The sequence below is a fragment of the Impatiens glandulifera genome, chromosome 3, assembly GCF_907164915.1.
Source record: "Impatiens glandulifera chromosome 3, dImpGla2.1, whole genome shotgun sequence".
NCBI classification, from domain to species: Eukaryota; Viridiplantae; Streptophyta; class Magnoliopsida; order Ericales; family Balsaminaceae; genus Impatiens; species Impatiens glandulifera.
Window position 1 is genome coordinate 20,214,686 of NC_061864.1, and position 23,174 is coordinate 20,237,859.

The 23,174-nt window shown below is 26.2% G+C and overlaps 1 protein-coding gene across 1 annotated transcript; it reads right to left on the reverse strand.

Moving 5' to 3' along the window:
- Positions 1-18,038: 18,038 nt before the first annotated feature.
- Positions 18,039-20,437, reverse strand: LOC124929960 (protein ARABIDILLO 2-like). Its single transcript, XM_047470336.1, has 6 exons — positions 19,205-20,437; positions 18,963-19,121; positions 18,582-18,713; positions 18,349-18,470; positions 18,151-18,238; positions 18,039-18,065 (listed from the first exon to the last, which is right to left on the reverse strand). Exons 1-6 carry the CDS (start codon positions 20,435-20,437, stop codon positions 18,039-18,041), a joined length of 1,761 nt encoding a protein of 586 aa, XP_047326292.1.
- Between the last annotated feature and the right edge of the window lie 2,737 nt (positions 20,438-23,174).

Sequence of the window (23,174 nt, forward strand, 5' to 3'; positions counted from 1 at the left end):
TACATTGACTGTTTTTTAAATTAACTATATAAAAATAGTTAATTTTATTCAAACTTTAATAATTTAGGGATTTGCTGCAATCAAATGATAATTTGACTGAAATTCGGTTTAAATTAATCAAACACAATTAATTTAATAAAATATTATTTATTTGAAAATAAAGTCGCCAAATAATTTTAGAAAAATCAGTAAAATGCACGTGTATAAACGTACTTTATACTAGAATTTCCATAAGGAATTCGTTATTTGGTTACGCTCGGGAAATGGATTTCACGCTATGTCATTCGCGCTATTTGAAAACGGTTTTATTTTTTCAAAGTTTGGCTATCAAAAGATTTATTTATAATATTATTTACTTTAATTAGTAGTTTGGGGTCCTAAATAAGGATAAGTTTATATTCCGTAAATAATTGTATAAAATTATTTTAAAATGAGTACATGCGATTGTGTTGATGTAAGACTGAGTATAAGACTTGAGAAATATTAGAAAAGTATTAGAATTTAAAAATAAATTACAAGCGGGGCCTTAGTCAAACTATTTATTTGAGAAATATCCCAAAATATTAAAAAATCATTTCATGACCTTTCGGGATTATTTTGTTTGAGGTTTCAAAATTACAAAAAAAAGTTGAGTATAAGACTGAGTATAAGACTTGAGAAATATTAGAAAAGTATTAGAATTTAAAAATAAATTATAAGCGGGGCCTTAGTCAAACTATTTATTTGAGAAATATCCTAAAATATTAAAAAATCATTTCATGACCTTTCGGGATTATTTTGTTTGAGGTTTCAAAATTACAAAAAAAAATTGGATTTTGAAAAGTAGAATCAAACAGGCCTTAGTCCATTTTTACCGGCCTGTGATCGAATGGGCTCGATCTAAACTGAGGGTGGTCTAGATTAGGGTTCAGGACACCCGGTTAGAGGACTAGAGGGTTCAGCCCTAGGGTTCGGGAGGCTCATTTCTGAATTTAAATTGTTCTGTCCTAGGTTTGGGAGTCTTGGTCCCAGATTTAGATTTCTTAGTTGTAGGATTTAGGAGTCTCGTTCCTTGATCAAACCTCTCGGTCCTATGTGAAAATCATCGGTCGGATTTCTCGGTACTTTCTTAAGAACACCGGTCATAGGGCTCAGTCCTAACTCAAGAACACCGGTATTTAGTCTCGGTCCTAGGTTGGTTTTCTCGGTCCATTGTCTCGGTCAGGACCGAGAATTCTTGGTCCTGCTTCTCAGCCCTCGGTCCTACAAGACTCTGTCCAAGAGGACCGATTGTTCTTCATTTGGTATGAAGATTTTAAGTTTGTAACTTTTGATATAGATCATGAAAACATGATCTACAACGATTGATTTTTCAAAATAGTTTTTAGGGAAAATTTTGGGAACTTTTGATTTAGTTCCAACAGCTTTGAAATGATGTTTACAATCGAACACGACCAAAACAAGAACATCAAGCAAGCTCTGTAACAATTTTTAAAACAGAAATTCAAACTTTTTATTTCAAAATTTTCAGTTTGATCAAACATGATCGAGATGTATGTAATATGTTTTGAAAATCATCCTAACATGTTTGTGAACATGTTAGACAACTATTTGAATCAAAATTCAAGCTCAAAAGCTCAAGATCACGAAATTCAAAATTTCCAAATTTTCAAATCAAATTGGTTTTTTTAATTGTGGTTCAATTGATAAATCTCTTTCAGCAGAAAGCTTAAAAATTATCTTGTATTGATTTCAACTATAGAAATCAGGAAATTGAGCTCTAAATAAGATCAACCCGATCAAACTTGAAAAAATCCAATTTTGAATCACAACTTGAATTTCAATAGGTCTGGAAGCTTACTAGGTGCTTGGAGAACACTCCAATGATCTGTAGGAAGATTTCCCAAGCACTAGAATGAAGCCTAGATCGCCGGGACGATTTCTTCAAATAGACCGTCACTAGATTCTTTGAAATTCTTCAAGCATGTTGTAATTTGTGGATTATGTTCGACGGATTGGAAGAAGAACACTTAGGGAGTATTTATACCTGAACTAGGTTGGTTTCGTTGTTGAATTCATCTTCGATTTTGCTTCTGAAGTTCTTCTTCTCCGTTCCTATTTTGTCATTGGCATCCTAGTTCTAGGTAGGTTTTGACTTCTAATCCTAGGGGAATTGAAGGCGATGGAGAAACGTGCACGTTGGTGAAAGAATTGAGGGATAATGTTGAGAAACAGAGGAGATAAGATTTCTAGAAGGATCTCCTACGTCGATCACGAGCATTTGGTGTTCGCCTTGTCAATCAGGAAAGACTAACAAAACGACGTCGTTTCATTTAATATGACTGTTGCGTTCTGTTGGCGGTCCGCCAACGATGGGTGTTTGGGGTAACGGTGTTAGCGTCTCGTTAGCTAATCTAGTATGGACTTGGGCGCGCACTACTTTGGTTACAACCGGCTACGCGATGTGGTTCTAGGCGCTGGATGAAAATCTAGCGCTGATCCGATGTATGAAATCTCTATTGCAACCAATTCTCTTATTTTTGGCCCGATGGTCCAATAGATGAAAGTGTTATTTGAAATTAATTTTTACATTTTTTTTTATTTTTTTTTAACCAAGTTAATACAGAAAAATATTTTTTACAACCTAATAAAAATTATATTTATTTATTTTATTTTTGGGTATTTTAGAATATTTATTTAATTGTTTTAAGACACAATTTATAATTAAAATCATAATTAAATTATTTCAACCAATTTTTTGGTTTAATTTGGGTAAAATAAATATAATATTTTAACCCCAAACTATTTTTGAATTCTTAATTAATTTTTCTAATTAAAGTTTAATTATCACAATAATTAGCCCTAATTTAATTTTTAATTTATTTTTTGAGTTATTTAAAATTTAAAAATTCAAAATATTATTTTAAAATTATAAATTTTATTATAAATTGAGGTATGTCAAATTTTCATGCTTACAAAATCTTTACAAAAATATTACCGTAGAAAAAATTTATAAATAAATTAATAAAATCTATTCAAAAATGGGAATTTGAGTATTAAGAGAAATAGAAACAAATAAAAAATGAATATGAAATAAAAGAAAATAAAAATGAGATTAATTTAGATGGTATAATTAATGAAAAAGAAAAGGAAAAAATATATTAATATTATTAATTATGCATTTATGTATATAACCCGATTTCACCGCTTACATCCTAATTCTCAAAACATCTCTTAAGACACATCAAATAACATCTCTTAGGACCTGAATGTATAAATAATATATATAATAATAATTAAAAATGTACATTATTACATTTATGTTAATAAATTTTTTTTATGAAATTAACCTAAATGTAATAATATATTTTTTTAATTTATTTTATAAAATTTGAGTGAGCCTGAAATAGACTAGTTGCAAACTTGCACACTCACTCCTCAATTTATACAAAGCATAAACATTAATGCATGTATCAAAGTGTTTCGAAAGTGAACTTGTTTTGATTTTGAAAATAAACTCAGCCCACAAAATAAATAAATATAATTTTAAATGACGGAAAATATGTGTGGCAAAAGGACCAATATAGAAATAAAAAATAAATAAATAATTGTTGATTAGATAAAGCTCAATGACGATTATATCCTGGTAAGGCGTTAAGTAAAAAGAGTAGTATTATAAATTTAAACAATTATGTTTTAATGTATATTCATTCTAAAGTAGCATGTTCGGGAACTCATAATATCATTTTTTTGTCTTTTCTATGTTAAAAAAATTCAATTTTTCAAATCTATAATTCATTAAAAATATCATGTTTGAAAACTTATAAGGATATATTTTAACTTTTTTAGGTTAAAAATACATTAATTTTTCAACTCTGAATTCTATTAAAAACAATATTAAAACAACATAACAAGGCCATGTTTGAGACATTTTTATAGATTTTTGTAAACATAACAAATTCAGTATTAAAGCAACTAAAATAAAGCAGTATCAAAACATTATAAACCTTAACAAAAATAGTAACCCAACAATAATGGACATTCAAGTTTTTTTTAATAAGAAAAGTCCCGAACAACCATGTTTCGGGACTATTTTATGGACTTTTTCAACATAACAAAACCAGTATAAAAACAACCAAAATAAATCAGTTTCAAAACAATATAAACCTTAAAAAGAGTAAAACAACAGCCATGTAATCTATCAACCAAATCAGTAGTAATACTTTTAAAAAATAACTTACCTTTAAATGTTTAAAACAAATTTGAATATAGTTTCAGAAACGATATTCACCCGAAAAAGTAATAGAATAGAACTTGTTATTTTGGCGATAGAAAAATAAGGTTTAGGGTTTTCGAACTTGAAAGTTTACCATTTTCGACAAAGAGACGAACGACGATTTATGTTTTTTCTCTATAAGAGGAGACATATCGTTTCGTTTCTGAAAACTTAAATATTGCCGAAGAAGAGACGAATCGCTTCGTTTATGAAAACTTAAAAATCACCGAAAAGAAGAGGCGGGAAAAGAAAGAATCATAATATAAAGGAGAAAAAAAAGACAAAGATGTAACATGTCACGTCGGATTCATAATCTTTCTTTCATTATAATTTCATTGCATATATATTTATATATTTATATATTTATATATTTATATATTTATATATTTATATATTTATATATTAAACTGATTTAAAAAATCAGTTTTTATTCAAAACAAAACCGATCAAACTAAACTAGCTAACTCATTTAAATTATCAGCTATTAAACTTTTTATTTAAATTTAATAGTTAAGTCTTGCTCTAATTAATTTACAAAAATATATATATATATATATATATATATATATATATATATATATATATATATATATATTATAATATTAAGTTATGAATTCAACGTTAATATACAATTTTATCTCTAATTTTTTTTAGAAGTTAAAAGTAATCTTCTCAAGGTTCCTGACATTTTTTTTAGTATCAAAATGATGTTTTATTTTTATTTTCACCGCACAGATTTGAGTTGTTTTTGTATTTTATTCGATACAATAATTTATTTAGTTGGATCAGATTTGTTATCTTGAATTTTTGTAATCCAAATAATACTCTAAATCTTTTGTGATCATTTGTTGCCCATACCTTCCAATCGCGTTTGTGACAATTTCTCGAGTCTATATTAATCTCATTCTTTGCCGCATAGGAGATGATATTGTCGAGATCTGGAATTCTTTTTATTTTTCTTATAAGGAGTTTTTGAATTTATCTTTCATTTGGAAACCTTTTGCAGGTGTCTTCTAATAATTTCTTTGGTTCCTCGTTATTATGATTTGTAGATGGTTAGTTGTCATTTGACAGAACTTTTTACGGCGTTGGTTACCAATCCCCCGAGTAATTTATTTTACTACCGCTTAGAATTCTAAGTAGAGATTCTTCCGACACCGCTTAATTAATTTTCTCGCATTCATCGCCCATTGTTATTGGATTCAAATGAGTTCGTCTATGGAGTTACCCGAAAAAATTGCTTGACAATTCCATTAAAATATTTACAAATCTATATTATTTAACGTCTATATTTGATTTTTTTAGATATTATTTTTTATAATTTACAAATTGATTATTCTTCTTTAACTCTTTATTTGATTTAACGAGAATTAATTTTTTTTTATCAAAAATAAAATAAAAAAATTAAGCTCTGTTTTATTTTATATTTTCTCAATTTTAAAAATAAATAATTTACATTAAATCATTTACAAATGGTAGCTAGAAACCGTAGCAAGAACACAGAAAATTTATTAATTGATAGCAAGATCGATGTAAACCTTATCTATTGGTAGAGAACAAGTTTGGTGAATAGTGAGGATACAAATTATTTATTCAATTTAATTATGTATAAGTTATTATTAAATAATCAATCCTTAGGTTATTAAGAGATTAATATAATTAGTCCGAATTTCGTTCATATGTACGGATAAAAATATATTATTTGTTTATAAATATTTTAGATAAAATTAATATTATTCAAATTTAATTAATTTAAAATTGGGTTTAATTTGTAAAAATTAATTTTAATTTAAACTTTAATGTTAACCCCTCAATTGACCATCATCTTGTGACTCACACGTTTTCATATGTCTCTTTAACCTCTCAGCAAATCACCCACTGACCCTAATTTTGTGACTCACACTTTTTCATATGCTTCTTTATATTCCTCGACAAATCACTAATCAATCTTAATCGACCTCTCTTTTACTCTAACTTAAACAAATCAATAATATATCTTAGTTGATTACACACATCTTATTCATCGTTAAAACTCAACCATTAACCCTCAACTGACCCTCTTCTTGTGACTCAGACTTTTTTATGTCTCTTTATCCCCACATATTCTTCTTTATCCCTTGACAAAACACTCATTAATCTTAGTCGACTTCTCTTTTACTCCCACTTCAACAAATTAACAATCAATCCCAATTAATCACATACCTCTTATCCAATGTCAAACCAACCACTAACCTCCAATTGACCATCATCTTGTGACTCACACTTTTTCATATTCTTCTTTATCCTCTCGTTCGACAAACCACCCACCACCCGACCTCCATCTCGTGACCTCACACTTTTAAATGCTCGTCAAACCAACCACTAATTCCGACCTCACACTTTCAGATGCCTCGTATCCTTTGTTTAAAAGTTGCGTCACCATATATTATAGTAAAAAATGCATTCTTGAAAATTTAAATTTGCATGTTTTGAGATTCAAACCCTAGTCTTAAGCATGAAATGTGAACAATTTAACCGTTAACTCACTTGAGATTGTTGAAATAATTTTATTATATATATATATATATATATAATTATTAGGAAAAAAATTAGCTTGTTAACGCGGATGATTGTGGTGAGACTTTTTTAAAAGATAGAAAGACAAATAATTATATATATATATATAACTTCTGGAATTATAGAAATATATATATATATATATATATATATATATATATATATATATATATATATATATATATATATATATATATATATATATATATATATATAAATTAGGGGCAGTAATTTAGGTAAGTTTCAGGTTGGCCGGATCAAGTTTGGCAAATTAGCTAGTTAAACGATTCTTATCTATATCTGACATGTTTAGTAATTTGGGTTAAAATTTTTAACATAAACATGACTTGTTTATTTGTGATTGACCTGAATTTGACCTATTTGACCTAACTTACCTAACTCAACTAGAATCAAACCCGATGCAATTAATTCACATCTCTTTATTTTAAATTAAAATGACATCAATACAAAATAAAAATAAAGTTAAATAACAAATTAATATACTTAAAAAAAATATAAAAAAAATGAGTGAGTGAATAAAAAAGAATAATACAAAACTCAACAAAAGAAACTTATAAACCGGTTATCAGGTCTATTTTGGGTAGTGTCAGGTCAACCATATTTTGACATGTTTATTAATCAGGTTAAACAGGTCGACATAATTTTGACCGAACAAAAAAATACATGACCCTAACCTATTTTTTTGTGTTCGGTCAATGTCATTTTTTCGTATCGTGTCGAAAATTATCAGACTCATAAAAATTGTGTCAATATGTTAGATAAAATTAGACCGGTTAATAGAACTTAACACAAACAAACTTCCCATGCAGGAATAGGCAAAGAACCGAACCGGTCAAATTACTTAACCGGTTAAGAAACTCAACCGGTCAAGCAATTAAACCTACCAGAAACATGACCGCACAAGAAAGTCAAGATCGGTCACTCAGAAGCTAATGGAAAAACCGGAAGTGATCCGGTTAACATACATAACCGACCAGCATAAAAAGACACTTCGAGTATTTGTTGAGAATGATACCGAAGGAACAGACTGAACATTGCCACATTCATACAAGTCTGAGGAAAGTCTGCAGGCTGCAGAAGACCGTCCTACAAGATCTTTCTACTTCAGGATAAATCAGAAAGGCAATCTTCCAAGTACAGACAACTGTCCAACCGACAGTTGCCATATTGAGTAAAAGACAAACCTAGCCGGTTTGACCTACACTGGAAGACTAGACCGCCAGGTCTGAATCACTGAACCTCTGCTCAACCAATCAGATTCAAGGAAATGAAATGTGACCGTTGACACATTTCACCTATAAAAGAAGGAGCTGAAGAGGAGTAAATGCGGGGATTTTTAAGGGTGTTACATGTTCTGAATTCTCAATATTGTGTTCTATCTCTAGAAAGCTTAAAGCGCTTATTTGAAGTGTATTCTACAATTTCGGTTAAAATTGTACGAGTGTTATCGAGCAGGAAATAAGTCTCGATCGAATTGTGTTTGTATTCCTTAGTGAATATTCTTCTCGCGGTTTCGAGAGGAAGGGGTGACGTAAGAGTTTTATCTCCGAACATCCATAAAAACCTGTCTTGTTACTTACTTTCTGCCTGCTTTACTTTATAACCGATCCGCACTAACCGACTAATACCGCTCCAACCGAATCACTAAGTTCCTAAACCGACCCAACAATCTCCAAACCTGTCGTATTCAAATTCGGTCCTGCCTATTCCGTGTGTGTGTGCTGCTTCAACTTGAAACAAACCACTTCTGCGCTTGAACTTTGTTCAAGGGTTTGTGACAGTTTGTGTAGTATTGAAACCCCGGTGTTAATCTTTAACCGGATTAATCACCACTCTTTGAGTGAGACGCGATAACCGGCCAACCCCGGTCCCACTAGATCCTAACACAATAAACACTAGAGAACTAATATTTTTGTAATTCATTCAACTCTACATTTAAATTATATATATATATATATAAATATATAAAATAATGTTTAAAATTTAAATTATCATAAGGTAAATTATCTTTCCTGATAAATAAATATATATTCATACTCTTTTTTTTTTAATTAACTTTTTTTTTTTATAATAACACTATAATATATATATATATATATATATATATATATATATATATATATATATATATATATTTATAAATATAAATCATAATATCTAATCTTTCTTTCTATATTATTTTCTCTCTTAATATATTATATTATATTATATTATATATATACTTAATAATTATATAAAATATATATTTTTTTTATCAATAATTTATATATATAATGTATATATATAATAAATATATTTACCTTTTATATATATATATATATATATATATTATTTTTTCATCATTAATTTTGTATAAATACATTTTATCTTTTATCATATATTATTTATCTCATATATATATGATTAATAAATAATAATAATTAATTATTTTTAATTATTTTTTTCTCATTAATTATTATATATATTCTCACTAATCATATAAAATACATATTTTTTTTTATCAATAATATATATATTAAATATATATATATATAATATATATATATATATATATATATAAATATGTATATATTATATTATTTTTTATTATTAATCTTATATAAATACATTTTATTATCATACATTTTTCTCTCATCATATATATATAATATTTTCTTTATAATTATAAATATAAAAAAATTAATTAATATAAAAATTAACTAATTTATAATAATATTAAATACTAAATATATATATACAAAATGAAAAATTAAACTGTTCACATTTTATATTCAAAATTTTAAATACTTTAGCGGTTAAAGTGTTAACATTTGAAAGTCAAGTGTTCCAATCCCAAAACATGTAATATAATGATGTTTAAAATTTAAATTCACCTAAATCATCCATGTCATTATTTTTTTAATAAATATTTTTTTCTCTCCTAATGATAGGGGGAGCGAAAAATTTGTAGCGAATGGGGTAGCGAACTACGTGGAGTGCTGATTAGACATGCTGACTCATTATTTATTTATTTCTCTTTTATATTTATTAATAATATTCTTTCTCTTTTATTAATTACATTTTCTCCCCCTCTCTCTTAAATAAGACGCATTCAATAAAAATATTAATTTTTTATTATTAAAAAACACTTAATAATTTATCTCTTTAATTTTTATTATTATAAATATTTTTTTTTTAAAATTATTGTAAATGTCACTATAAACACGCATTTTAATTATTTTTCTCTCTAAATAATTTGTTTCATTTTATTTATTGAAAAATATAAATTTTATTTTCAATAATAAAAATGACTCAAATTAAAATAAATAATAATTAATTGTGTTAATTAAAATTTATATATAAGAGAATAAAAAACTCAATCAACGATTAAAAAAAATAGATTTTTTATTCTCTTATATATAAATTTTAATTAACACAATTAATTATTATTTATTTTAATTTGAGTCTTTTTAATTATTGAAAATAAAATTTATATTTTTCAATAAATAAAATAAAACAAATTATTTAGAGAGAAAAATAATAAAAATGCGTGTTTATAGTGACATTTACAATAATTTAAAAAAAAATATTTATAATAATAAAAATTAAAGAGATAAATTATTAAGTATTTTTTAATAATAAAAAATTAATATTTTTATTGAATGCGTCTTATTTAAGAGAGAGGGGGAGAAAATGTAATTAATAAGAAGAGAGAATATTATTAATAAATATAAAAGAGAAATAAATAAATAATGAATCAGCACTCCACGTACTTCGCTGCCTATTCGCTACAAATTTTTCGCTCCCCCTATCATTACTCATATATATATATATATATATATTTATTTAATGTAGTTACCTTATATATATTATTTTATTTTTCATCAATAATTTTAATGTAAATAATAATAATTAATTTTTCTTTTCTAATTATTTTCTCTATTTTTCGAGTATAAATAATTTTTGATTAATATAAAAATTAACTAATTGATAATAATATTAAATACAAAATATTTATACATACACAAAATAATAAAACTATTTCAACAATCTCAAAACTAGGGTTTGAATCCCAAAAATGCAAATTAGATTTTCAAGAATGCATTTTGACTATGATATATGATTGCGCAACTTTTAAACAAATGATACAATGCATTTAAAAGTATAAGGTCAGAACTAGTGGTTGGTTTACCGAGCATTTGAAAGTTTGAGGTCATGATCATAGAGCTGCAAATGAGTCAAACCGAGCTCGAGCTCGACTCGATTAATTATTTATAATTAGCTCGATTCAAACTCAAGCACGAATGAGTTTATTAATTCGAGCTCGAGCTCAACTTGACTATTTATCTACAAGCTCGGCTCGACTAAAAAGCTTGAACTAATATTAAATTTTCAAGCTCGAATTCAAACTTGAATTCAAATCAAAATTTATTTTCAAAATGAAAATATCAAACTTTCATACTCATTCAACATTAAAAGTATAATATTTTAAAATAAAAAATCAATTAAAGCAAATCCATATTTAATAATCAATAATAAATAACATAATATATCGATCTAACAAAGCCATAGTACACATTTTAAGTGGAGTTTATTGAGAGAAACTAGTTGATAGTTGACAAAAACATGACTTTTAACATAATTATTAAACACTTATAAGATCTCTAAGTCTCTCACTACGAATACATCTCGCAAGTTGAATATCTTTAGGAATAATAGTCACTCATTTGATGTAGAGATTAGTATCTTCAAATAGACTAACTAAATAAGCATCAACTTTCTCCTAGAGAGCAATTATGGTGGAGCTCTAAAATCTCATATTGGTATTGAAATCTTGTGCAATCTCCCAAACAAATCTTTGGAATGAAAGTTTACGGATCAAAAGCTTCATACTCTTTTGGTACTTACGGATCTCTCTCAAAACAACTGTTCTTGGAGAAACTTGTGAGGCTTCTTCACACCTCTGTTAGCTGTAGAAGATTTTATAGCTGCCTTCATCGCTAGTTACTTCCTCAACTCCTTGTCTCTAGTCGATTTCCTAGCAATGTCTGTTTTGTGCATGTTATTTGAATAAATGCGAGATAATATAGAGATATGAAAAAACTTTGTGAATGAGCTAGAGAAATTAAGTAAATGAGAGATAATACGAAGAAAAATGAAGAACTCTTGTGAATAAGTAATAAAAATAGTGAATATGAAAAGTCGCGTATAATATGATAATGCATTAGGGAATTAGGGTTTTTCTTTTTAACTTATGGGTCATAAGATATAATAATGTGAATTGTGGGCCTACTATATGAACTTTGAAAAGAGAGTGAAGAAAAAATATTTGTTTTAGATTTTATGTTTTAATATTAAAATAAATAAATAGATATATTATATATTATTAGGCTCAAAAAAGCTCGACAAGCCATCAAGCCAGTATTATATGAACTCGAGCTCGACCTGAATATTAAACGAGTCGACTCAGCTTGACTCGAACTCGGTCAAAGTCAAGCTCAAGTCGAATATTAAACGAGTTGGCTCGAGCTCGACTCGAACTCGGTCATGAGATGGAGGTTGGGTGGTGGTTTGTTAAGTGTGAATTCGAAATTATTGGTTAGTTTGACGAGCATTTGAAAGTGTGAGGTCACGAGATGGAGATTAGATAGTGGGTTATTTGTCGGTTGAGGAATAAAGAAGCATATAAAAAATGTGAGTCATAAGATGAGGAAAATTGGGGATTAGTGGTTGATTTGACATTGAATAAGAGTTCTATGATCAATTGGAATTTGTTATTGATTTGTTAAAATGGAATTAAAAGAGAGGTCGACTAAGTTAGTGAGTGGTTTGTCGATGGATAAAGAGGCATATACAAAAATATGTGAGTCACAAGATTATGGTTAATAGATGATTTGCCGAGTGAATAAAGAGACATTAAAAAGTGTGAGTTACAAGATGATGGTCAGTTGGGGTTAGTGGTTGGGTTTTGACGATAGATAAGATGTGTTTGATCAATTAAAATTGGTTGTTAATTTGTTGAAGTGATAGTAAAAGTGAGGTCGACTAAAATTGGTGAATGGTTTGTCGAAGGATAAAGAGGCATATAAAAAAATGTGAGTCACAAGATTAGGGTTAGTGGATGGTTTGCCAAAAGGATAAAGAGGCATATAAAAAGTGTGAGTTATAAGATGATGGTCAATTGGAGGTTAGTGGTTGAATTTGACGAGAGATAAGAGGTATGTCATCAATTGAGGTCGACTAAAATTGGCGGGTGGTTTACCGAAAGAATAAAATATAGAGTAATGATAGTCTGGGGCTGCGAAAGTCCGCAAATATTGGATATTCGGTTTAATCACAGAATATTCTCTCCTCCCTCTTGTTAATTAATTATTCTCACTCTCTTAGGAACTTAGGGTTCGTATCCACCTCTTTTTCCGCTAAGCTAGAAGGGGGATGCAGTTTATGTTTTAAGGTTTAGGATGTAGGGTTTAAGGTTGAAAAAAAATAATTAAAAATAAAATCTCACATTAAATATTTACTAATTAATTAATTTATTTTTCTTTCTTCCAACTTAAACCTTAGACCATATACCATATACCCAAACCATAAACCCTAAATATACTCTAGGCGAGAAAATCAAAAGCCCTAAATATACTCTAGACAATAGATTAGGCGAGACAATAGATTAATTAGTTCGTAAAAGGAAGAGATAAATTAATTAGTGGGATAGAATTAATAACAGAGAGAGAAGAGAATATTATGTGATTAAACCGAATATCCAATATTCGACGGATTTTCGTGCCCCAGATTCGTGTCCCCTGTCATTACTCTAAAATATATATTAGTATTAAATTTATATTAAACTTAATTTTTTTCGAATTAAAATTAATTTTAAATTAATTAAATTTAAATAATATTAATTTTATCTAAAATATTTATAAATAAATAATATTTTATATATACAAATTGTACAAAAATACGGATTATGCTAGTTTTAAAAAGTTGGACAACTAGATAATACAATTAATTGAGTCCTACTTATAATGTTCACATTAATTAATTATTAGTTATTTTTTAAACTTCTCTCATCCGAATGAGCTGTAAAAAACACTATATTAAAACAAATAATAATAATTATTCTTCTACAGTCTCTCTATATATATACTTAGAATGTTCAGAAAACCAATGCAAATAGACAGTATTTGAGATCCTCTGCTACCAAATGAGCCTGCTACAGAGGGAGGAAGAAAGATCGATAGACATACAAATTTTGAGTTTAGGTGACACGATGTGATATTCCTATTGAAATAACATATTCTTAAATCTCTCGCTCACTTTTAGGTTTTGTAACAAGAAACTCTTACATTTCCCCATGCATTTTCAGGAAGCTTGAAATGGACTATGTTGATTTGTATTTAATACATTGGCCATTAGGACTGACTCTGACTCGGGAAGCATTGGACCATACCGAGAGAGATAATAGTGCCTGCCTTTGGACATGAAGTGCTTGTGGGAGGCAATGGAGGAGACGGTCAAGCTAGGTCTTGCGATGTCCATCGGGGTTAGCAATTTCTCCATAGACAAACTTCGCCAAATTCTAACCATTGCTAGCATCCCTCCTGCAGTCAATCAAGTATATATATATTACTATGTAACTTTTGAATATGAGATTTATCTTCTTCTATATTCGAATTCATTTAATAGGTGGAGATGAGATGAATCCACTTTGGAGGCAAGAAAGGTTGAGGGAGTATTGCAAAGAACATGCAAGGCATTCATATAAAATAACCCTTTAGGGGGGCCAACGGCACTAGGTGGGGGAGATAATAGAATCCTGGATTCTGACATCATTGCTGACGTAGTCAAGGTGTGTGGGAAGACGCCGGCTCAGGTCGGTCAGAATCATAACCCTGTCGGAACGAACGATTTTTTATATAACGGATTATACATATTAACACGATAATAAATACACGACGAACTTAATTAATAATATAACAATTAATTAAAAACACAAAGAACATATCCAAACAAAATATCTTTCGATAAAACAAGTAGCAAAAGATGAATTGTCGGGCTGACCCGACATTTCAGGTTAATGTTGAATGCAACACAAGTAGACTCTTTTCAACTTAATCTTGTTCTTCATTTTGGAATTATAAGGCATCCCAAATCCATGTGATTTTGTTGATGCCAAACTCATTATTTTAAACATTCGTTATTGCATTCTCACTTTCAAATAAAAATGAATAATAACAAAAATATTTAATAATTAAACAATTTGATGATTTTTTTTTAATTAATTTTGTATTATTTTATGAGAAATGATTAGGGGAGGGAATTTGGTGAGGGACGTGCCATAATCTTATTCGATGAAAAAATCAAATAATTTCTCTTTTTTCTTTCTTTCCTCCCACTTTTACATTTTCCAACCAATGAAGGTGATGCCACGTCATTCCCTCACCAAATTCCCTCACTCTATCACTCCTCTTATTTTATTATTATATAAAACTCACCGTTAATTTTGACCCATAAAGTTTAAATAAGCCTTAATTAATTGTATAATATGTTTCTACATTAACGTCAAATAATTACTATGGATAAATAAAATCAAACATTTAAACATTTTTAAATTTTTAACAAATAAATTGAATAATCAAAATAATAATAAAAAAAACTGGAAGGATTATACATATCAAAAGACACTCAACAATCAACATTACGTTTCAAAACTGAAAGTATAGAGGTCATCATTATTTATTTTTTGTTTATGGGCTCGGTCGGTCCAGTAATTATATTTGGGCCTCCGTTCATCATATGTTGCGAAACCCTAGTTTCATCTCGCCTCTGCAAACACTATATATATTCTATCTCTCTCATTCCCTCATCAGATACACATGATTTTAGGGTTTTTGAAGTAATTTAGGGTTTATATGCAAGTCAGCTTCTTGAGTGGATACAGAGAAATGAACTGTCCATTCAATTATCGATGAATTCAACTTGCGATATGAAATCACAATCCCAGTATCACTCGCCTGAATCTGATCTGCTGATTCTTCAGGCCCTTATTCTACTGGAACATCTCTCTCTTATCTATGCAAACGCACTCTGTCCTAAGACTCTTCATGTTTTGAGGCAATTTCTTCGTTTGCTACATTCATTTCTCACCTTTCATTTTACTCGCCCGATTCATCTCTTTCTGATCTCTTCGGGCATATGAGATTTGAGAACATACTTTATTTATTTAGAACTATAATTTTATTTCTGCGATTAAATATTTTGATTTAATAATGAAATGAATCTTGCACTCGGAATCATTCAATCCTTATGAAACCCATTATAATTTCTCTCCTTTATAACTATTTTTTTTTCAATATAAATTAATAATTATCAAAATTCTTTATTAAATAAACACATTAAAATTTATAATATAAATAAATTAAATTACTTATAATAATTAATAAATATATATATATAAATAAAATATTAAATATAAAAACTTTTACTAATTATTTCTTTTTTTTTATTTATAAATATATAATAAATTAATTTATTTATTTATATATTTTTAATAGAGTAATAATAGATAGAGAATAAATAAAATTTATAAAGTATATTAAATTATAAGTATATAAAAATTAATTGTTATTATGCGGTCTTAATTGTATCTTGATCCTATTTTAACATTTATTTTCTTTTTAATTTCTAAAATCATATAATTAAATTCAAATTTACATATAGACTAGTTTTTTTTGTTATTATATTAAAATAAATATTGATTTTTATATATGAAAAACGATATGGATAATGAATTTGGGTAATGATAAGTTAAAAAAATGCTATTATATAATTTTAAAATTGACTAAATTAAATTTTTTAATATATTTCAGTAATTAATTAAGGTCTTTTAATATTTTGTATAGATTAATATAAAATATTAAAAATAATATCTAATTTTATTAAAAATATAAAAAATATATAATTTAATTTAAAATTTTAAAAATAACATGTTATAATTAATTTATTTTATAATTTTAAACAAATTATATTAAAATAATAAAATAAATTATGATAATTATATTTAATAACATTTTATTATTTTGTTAATTCCTTTTTACATTTTGGATTTTATTATTATTTTTTATTTAATTAAAAATAGTAACAATTTAATAAATATTTTATATTATATATATATATATATATATTTCAAATTTAAAAATCACGTAAAAAAAATATATTTGATATTTTCTTTATTCTGTATTTGAAAAAGATAAATTAACTTTTGTTATTATGTAATTATTAGTTAAAATTTTGAATTGTTGCTTTATTATTATATTGTATTTATTTTAATATATATAATTTATTTTAAATGATATTTATTTTCCTTTTTTTAATTAATTTTTTTAAAAATTAATAGTTTTTTAAAATATATGTTTAAGTATTTATAATTTATTGTATTTTGTTCGTCTAACATACTATGTGTGGTCTATTCCTAGTATAACCACTTGAATTAGATACTCTAATGTTTTTTGGTTGAACTTTTAATATATTTATCACAATTTATGTATAGTGAAATTTAGTATAGATTTTCATCTCATGATACCATTGGTGAGATATCATAAACTATTACATGTGAGTTATCTTTTTGCATTTTCTTTACTTATTTTTCATATTACTTGTTTAAAATCGCCGTTGAATTTCGTGGTTGTTTTTGGAGAAGCATTTCAAGCAAACTTGAGCATAGTGCAAGCAAGTATCACCTAATTAGTTTCCATTTAAATTGTTTTTATCATTTGTTATAGATAGCATGTTACCTTTAAAAATTTAAGACTTCCATATAAAATGGTTAATATAATTTTCTTATAGTTAGTAGATATGACATAATTAAAAAGTTTTGTTTAGAAAAAAATTCATCCTTCTATTCTTTTTTGTCATCTTAAGCATTATTTTTTCTAAATTCAAGTTCTTTATTGTTGCTAATAAGTCTGTACCAAGAGCCATCATCTCAATAACTAAATCCTTGTGACAATGATTGAATGTTTGCATCCATTAATAGGTCATTGTCTACATAAATAAATTAAGTGTATTAACTAACTTCATAAAATGAAAATAAGAGAGAAAACTCGACATGAAAAAAGTTATCCTTGTAGCAATTTTGGAAAAGAGTTCTTTTTCATATTTTTCATTCTTCCCTTGAGTTCATATCCACCAACTATCTTCATTGTCATTTTGTCAATCTTTTCTCAGTTCATATCCACCAACTATATTGATCCCACTATAAAGAACATTAAAATTATCATTAAACCTTAACAAAAATATCAATTAAAACAATGAAATAACTATCATGAAAATTTACATACCAAAGCTCCAAGTAAATCATGTGTTTGAATTAATCCTAGAATATTTTCATTAGAAGACAAGTTCCAAAGTACAATAGCAGCTTCTTGTCTGTATACACCAAAAATAACATTCACAAATTTACAAAGAATATAAAGTTAACTTAATTCTTTTAATTTTTATTTATAAAACACGTGTTGCATGTAATTGAATATCAATACCTCACATTATCGAGGGGCGAGAGGATGAGTTGTTCGAGTCTTTGAAAGAGACCATGTTCTAGTTCTATGTTTTCACAATTCGAATACCCAATTCCCGCCAAATTAGCAAATGCCAGAACAGCCTGAAAAAAAATTATAGTATATATTAAACATCTATAATATTTATACCATTATGCATTAGTCTAGCAAAAAAAAACTAATTTATTTTAATAATCTAACAATTAACCAGCAACCTTTTCCAACACTGAACTAGACATGCACTCCTGAGTAAGGATTGAAAGTGCCTTTAAACCACCATTTTTAATAATCTCAGTGCTTATTTTTTCATCAGATGCCATGTTTGCTAATGTTTCAGCAACATTTTTCTGTAGAGAAATTCTTATAAGAAAATAGTAAAGAGTAAATTAGTAAAAATAAAATTTAGTGAGAATAGAGAAGATTATATACCAACACCCTCTTACTAATTTGACTTGAATTTGACCATTTGTAAAGAAGGCTGATCAAAACATCTATACCACCACACTCACAAATAATGATCTAGAAAAATAAAACTCATATATTATAAAATTTTAATTAATCAAAATATTTTTTAATTAAAAATAATTGTATATTACCTTATTTGCATCAAGTTCAGACAAACTCTTTAGTGCTCTAGTAGTCTCTTCAACTACTATTTTATTTCTTGAATTAACCATGTTAAAACAAACTTGTATACCTCTTTCTTTTCCAATTACACTTGAAATTGTGTAATCCCAACCCAAAATAAATATCACCTGTAATTATAATTTTTGAAAATAATTAACAAAATCTTTCGACAACATAAAAAGTATGTTCGAAACTAAATTAAATATATTACCTTAGCCACATCTATTTGCACATTCTCGTTAGACGATTTCCCTAAATTTAAAAGAAATTTTATTCCACCGCCGTCTACAATTGCATTTGATCGACCAATATATAATGATTTTTCTTCTTCATCAATAATCAAGAATTTTGCAAGTACTCTAATTGCTCTCTCTTGGACATCTTCTTGTGAACTTTTTAATAAATAGGTCACTAAATGTGCTCCTTGGTTGTCCCAAAAAAATCCAACTTGTGAAAGTGTTGATTCAATTATTTGAATGATTGAATGCGATAAGACTTGTTCAATCCATGCCATAACATTATCTTCATGGTTAAGAGCCGGAGACAACGACATAGGTACGGGTACGCGAGTCAACATGGTTATCAACTCTATACCCATGACATTGTTAGGGTTAAAATTGGTATCATTTTCAAGAGCTTGACATTTTATAGCACACAAAACTTTTAATGTAAGGGAACAGGAGAGTAACTTAGAAATACCCCTTGAATTAATTTTTGTTCTAGAAACATCCAAAGCTATCAAGTTTGGAAACTTAATCAACTGCTCAATAACTTCATCTGACTCCAGTTTATCTGATCCAGCAAGAGAAAGAAATCGAACCGAAACTATATTCGTCAGCGCTTCAAAATCTAACCCCGAACAATCCATGAAGGCGACATTTATCAAACGTTGACAATTGCTAGCTAGAGTATGAATGGCTTCTGACCTAATGTAATTAACACTATAAAGCCAAAGTTTCTTAAGATTGGGACAGCATAAACCAATTGCTTTGATTCCATCACAATTAATATGTCTACCCCATTGTGGACCGAGTTGGATGGTTTCAAGCATCTCATGCCTAGCTACAATAATTGATAAAGTAACATCAACATTGAAAGCATAATTATAATCACTGAAGTTAGTGTTTAACTCAACTAAATTATTGGCTTTGAGACTAATTATAACCTCCTCAGACTCAATACCTTCAAACCAGAGTTTTTGAAGAGAGCCACACCTATTCGAAAGCGAATTAGCCGTTGAGATATCTAATTTGTGTGATCGAAGATCGAGTGATTGCCATAAACATGGAGAAGCGCCTAAAGACCGCCATCTTCGACAAACAGATGACAAACTAGCTCGGTCGCGATAAGTCAGCATAGAAAACAAATTAATAATTGTATTATAAGGTAACTCACTCCAATCTGGTGATGAACTAAGGTTTTCATCTCCAGAAATCAAATCCATCTCTATACAGTTGTTCTTCGTACGGATCAAAAGTATCTATTATATATATATATATATATACCTATAATATTATATGTATATTATATACTATAAAATTGGAATGAATAATGAGATTTTGTCCTATTATTTTGTACTTAATATTTGACTAAATTGAGTATATTTTGAAATCCTATAAAATTTGGAAAAAATATCTTAAAATAAGATAATAAAATTTGGAAGATTTCAAAATATTAGGTATCAAACCTTTTAATTTTTTTTTAAAATTCATAATTTATATATATATATATATATACCAAACCTTTTAATTTTTTTTTTAAATTCATAATTTCTATATATATATATATATATTTGACTTCTTCTTTTAATCAAACTAAATATATATATATAAATATTTAAACTCACCCTCTATAAATCACTAAATTTATGGCATTCCTTATATATTATTTTTTTCTCATTATATATATATATATATATATTATATATATATATTATATATATATTATATTTTCTCAATATTTATTTTTATATTTATATCTATAATATTATTAAAAATATTTTCTCTATCTCATTTATTTCTTAAAATGTATAATATATATATATATATATATATATATATATATATATATATATATATATATATATATATATATATATATATATATCCACCTCTCGTAAGTATATATATAATCCTCTATATATAATATAATAAATGTATATCTTTATTTATCAATTTATTTTTATTATTTCATATTTTATTTAACAATTTTTTTTAAAAAAAGTATAATAAATAAATTCTTTTTCTTTATTAAAAATTATATATATATATTATATTATATTCTCATTAATATTTTATATATTTATATATACTTAATATATTGAATTTATAAATGTTATTCTCTTCTATTCTAATTAATATATATATATATAGAAATGATTAGGTGAGGGAATTTGGTGAGAGAATGACGTGGCATAATTAAAAAATCAAATAATTTCTCTTTTTTCTCTCTTTCCTCCGACTTTTACATTTTCCAATGAAGGTGATGCCACGTCATTCCCTCACTAAATTCCCTCTCTCTATCACTCCTCATATATATATATTTATAAATTATCTCTTTATTAATTATTTCTATATTTATATCTAATTTTTTCTTATTAATTTATATATATATATATATTTATTTATTTTTATTTCTTGAAAATATATATTAACTTTTTTTTATAAACATACATAGACAAAATATATATATAATAATAATTTCATAATAACATTATTTTTAAATATTATTTGCTCAATAATTTTTATATTTGTGTATATATGTTATTTATATTTTTTTATATTAATTTATTATATATATATATATATACATATTTATATAATATCTTTAATAATTTTATATTTATATTATAGTATATATATTGTCTCTCCATATTTACTTAATATATATATATATATATATAATAATAATAATAATAATAATTTTATATCATATTGGTTAAATGAGTTAGGATTTAGGATGACGTGTAATCTAGTTTAAAACATAAAATATTTTTTTTAGTTTCTCTTTCTCTTTACATTATTTTCTTTTTTAGATCAAGGATGAAACATCATTGTGTAATCTGGTTTAAAACATAAAATATTTTTTCTAGTTTTTCTATTTGTTTACATTATTTTCTTTTTAAGATCAAGGATGAAACATCATTCTCTTATATCACTCCTATAATATATATACACCAAAAATGGAAAACATAAGTTTAAATAAAATAATAAAATTTTGAAGATTTCAAAATATTAATTACCAAATATTTTATTTTATTTAAAAAAAAATCATAATTTCAAAATATTAGGTACCAAACTCCAAACATTTTTTTTTTAAATCATAGTTTCTTTTATATTATTTATATTTTTTTATTAATTTATTATATATATATACATATTTATATAATCTCTCTTTATTAATTTTATATTTATATTATATACTGTCTCTCCTTATTTACTTATTATATATATAATAATAATAATTTCATAAAATAATATATAAATATATAATATATATATATATATATATATAAAATAACATCATAAAATATGTAAAAAAACATTTATACATATTTATTTTACCTTATTTCTATCCATAAATAAAAATATATATATATATATAATAATTAAAATATATATATATATTATATATATTTATTTTTATTAATTATCTTACCTGCTTAATTTTTAGTTTTTTTTTTTTTGTTTTTTCTAAATTTTATCTAGTATATTAAATTTTATTTTATGAATTTTATGTAATGAATTTATAATATTATTATATTTGTTTTACAAAAATATCTTTTAGGAAGGTAAGCAAAAACAATCAAACCATTTAAACCGTATCCAACGATCTTAACCAAACCAAAAATCAACTGAATAATTGACCATTTATAAAATGGTCAAATTAAAGTCAACGATTCAATTGTTAAGCTTAGTGACGGTCAAGTTGTCAAACAACCTAACCTATCAATTTCAAAATTAATATAACATAGTTGATATAAATTTTTCACAACAAATTTTATTTAATAATAATATTTTGGAAGAATAAAAGAATTAATCTTCTAACAAACGAAATAAATTGAAACCAACCCTCAAATTAATTATGTACAAACCTACCTACTGACAGCTCACCTAGACTAACCTATCAATTTCAAAGCTAATATAACATAGTTGATATATTTTTTTCAAAACAAATTTTAT

Bases quoted from the DNA above. Each gene is read 5' to 3' on its own strand.
- LOC124929960 (XM_047470336.1), bottom strand. From the start codon at position 20,437: ATGGATTTGATTTCTGGAGATGAAAACCTTAGTTCATCACCAGATTGG. The intron at 19,122-19,204 runs GTAATATATTTA...TTATAATTACAG, and splicing joins TGCAAATAGATGTGGCTAAG to GTGATATTTATTTTGGGTTG. The intron at 18,239-18,348 runs GTATTGATATTC...TGGTGTATACAG, and splicing joins TCGCCCCTCGATAATGTGAG to ACAAGAAGCTGCTATTGTAC.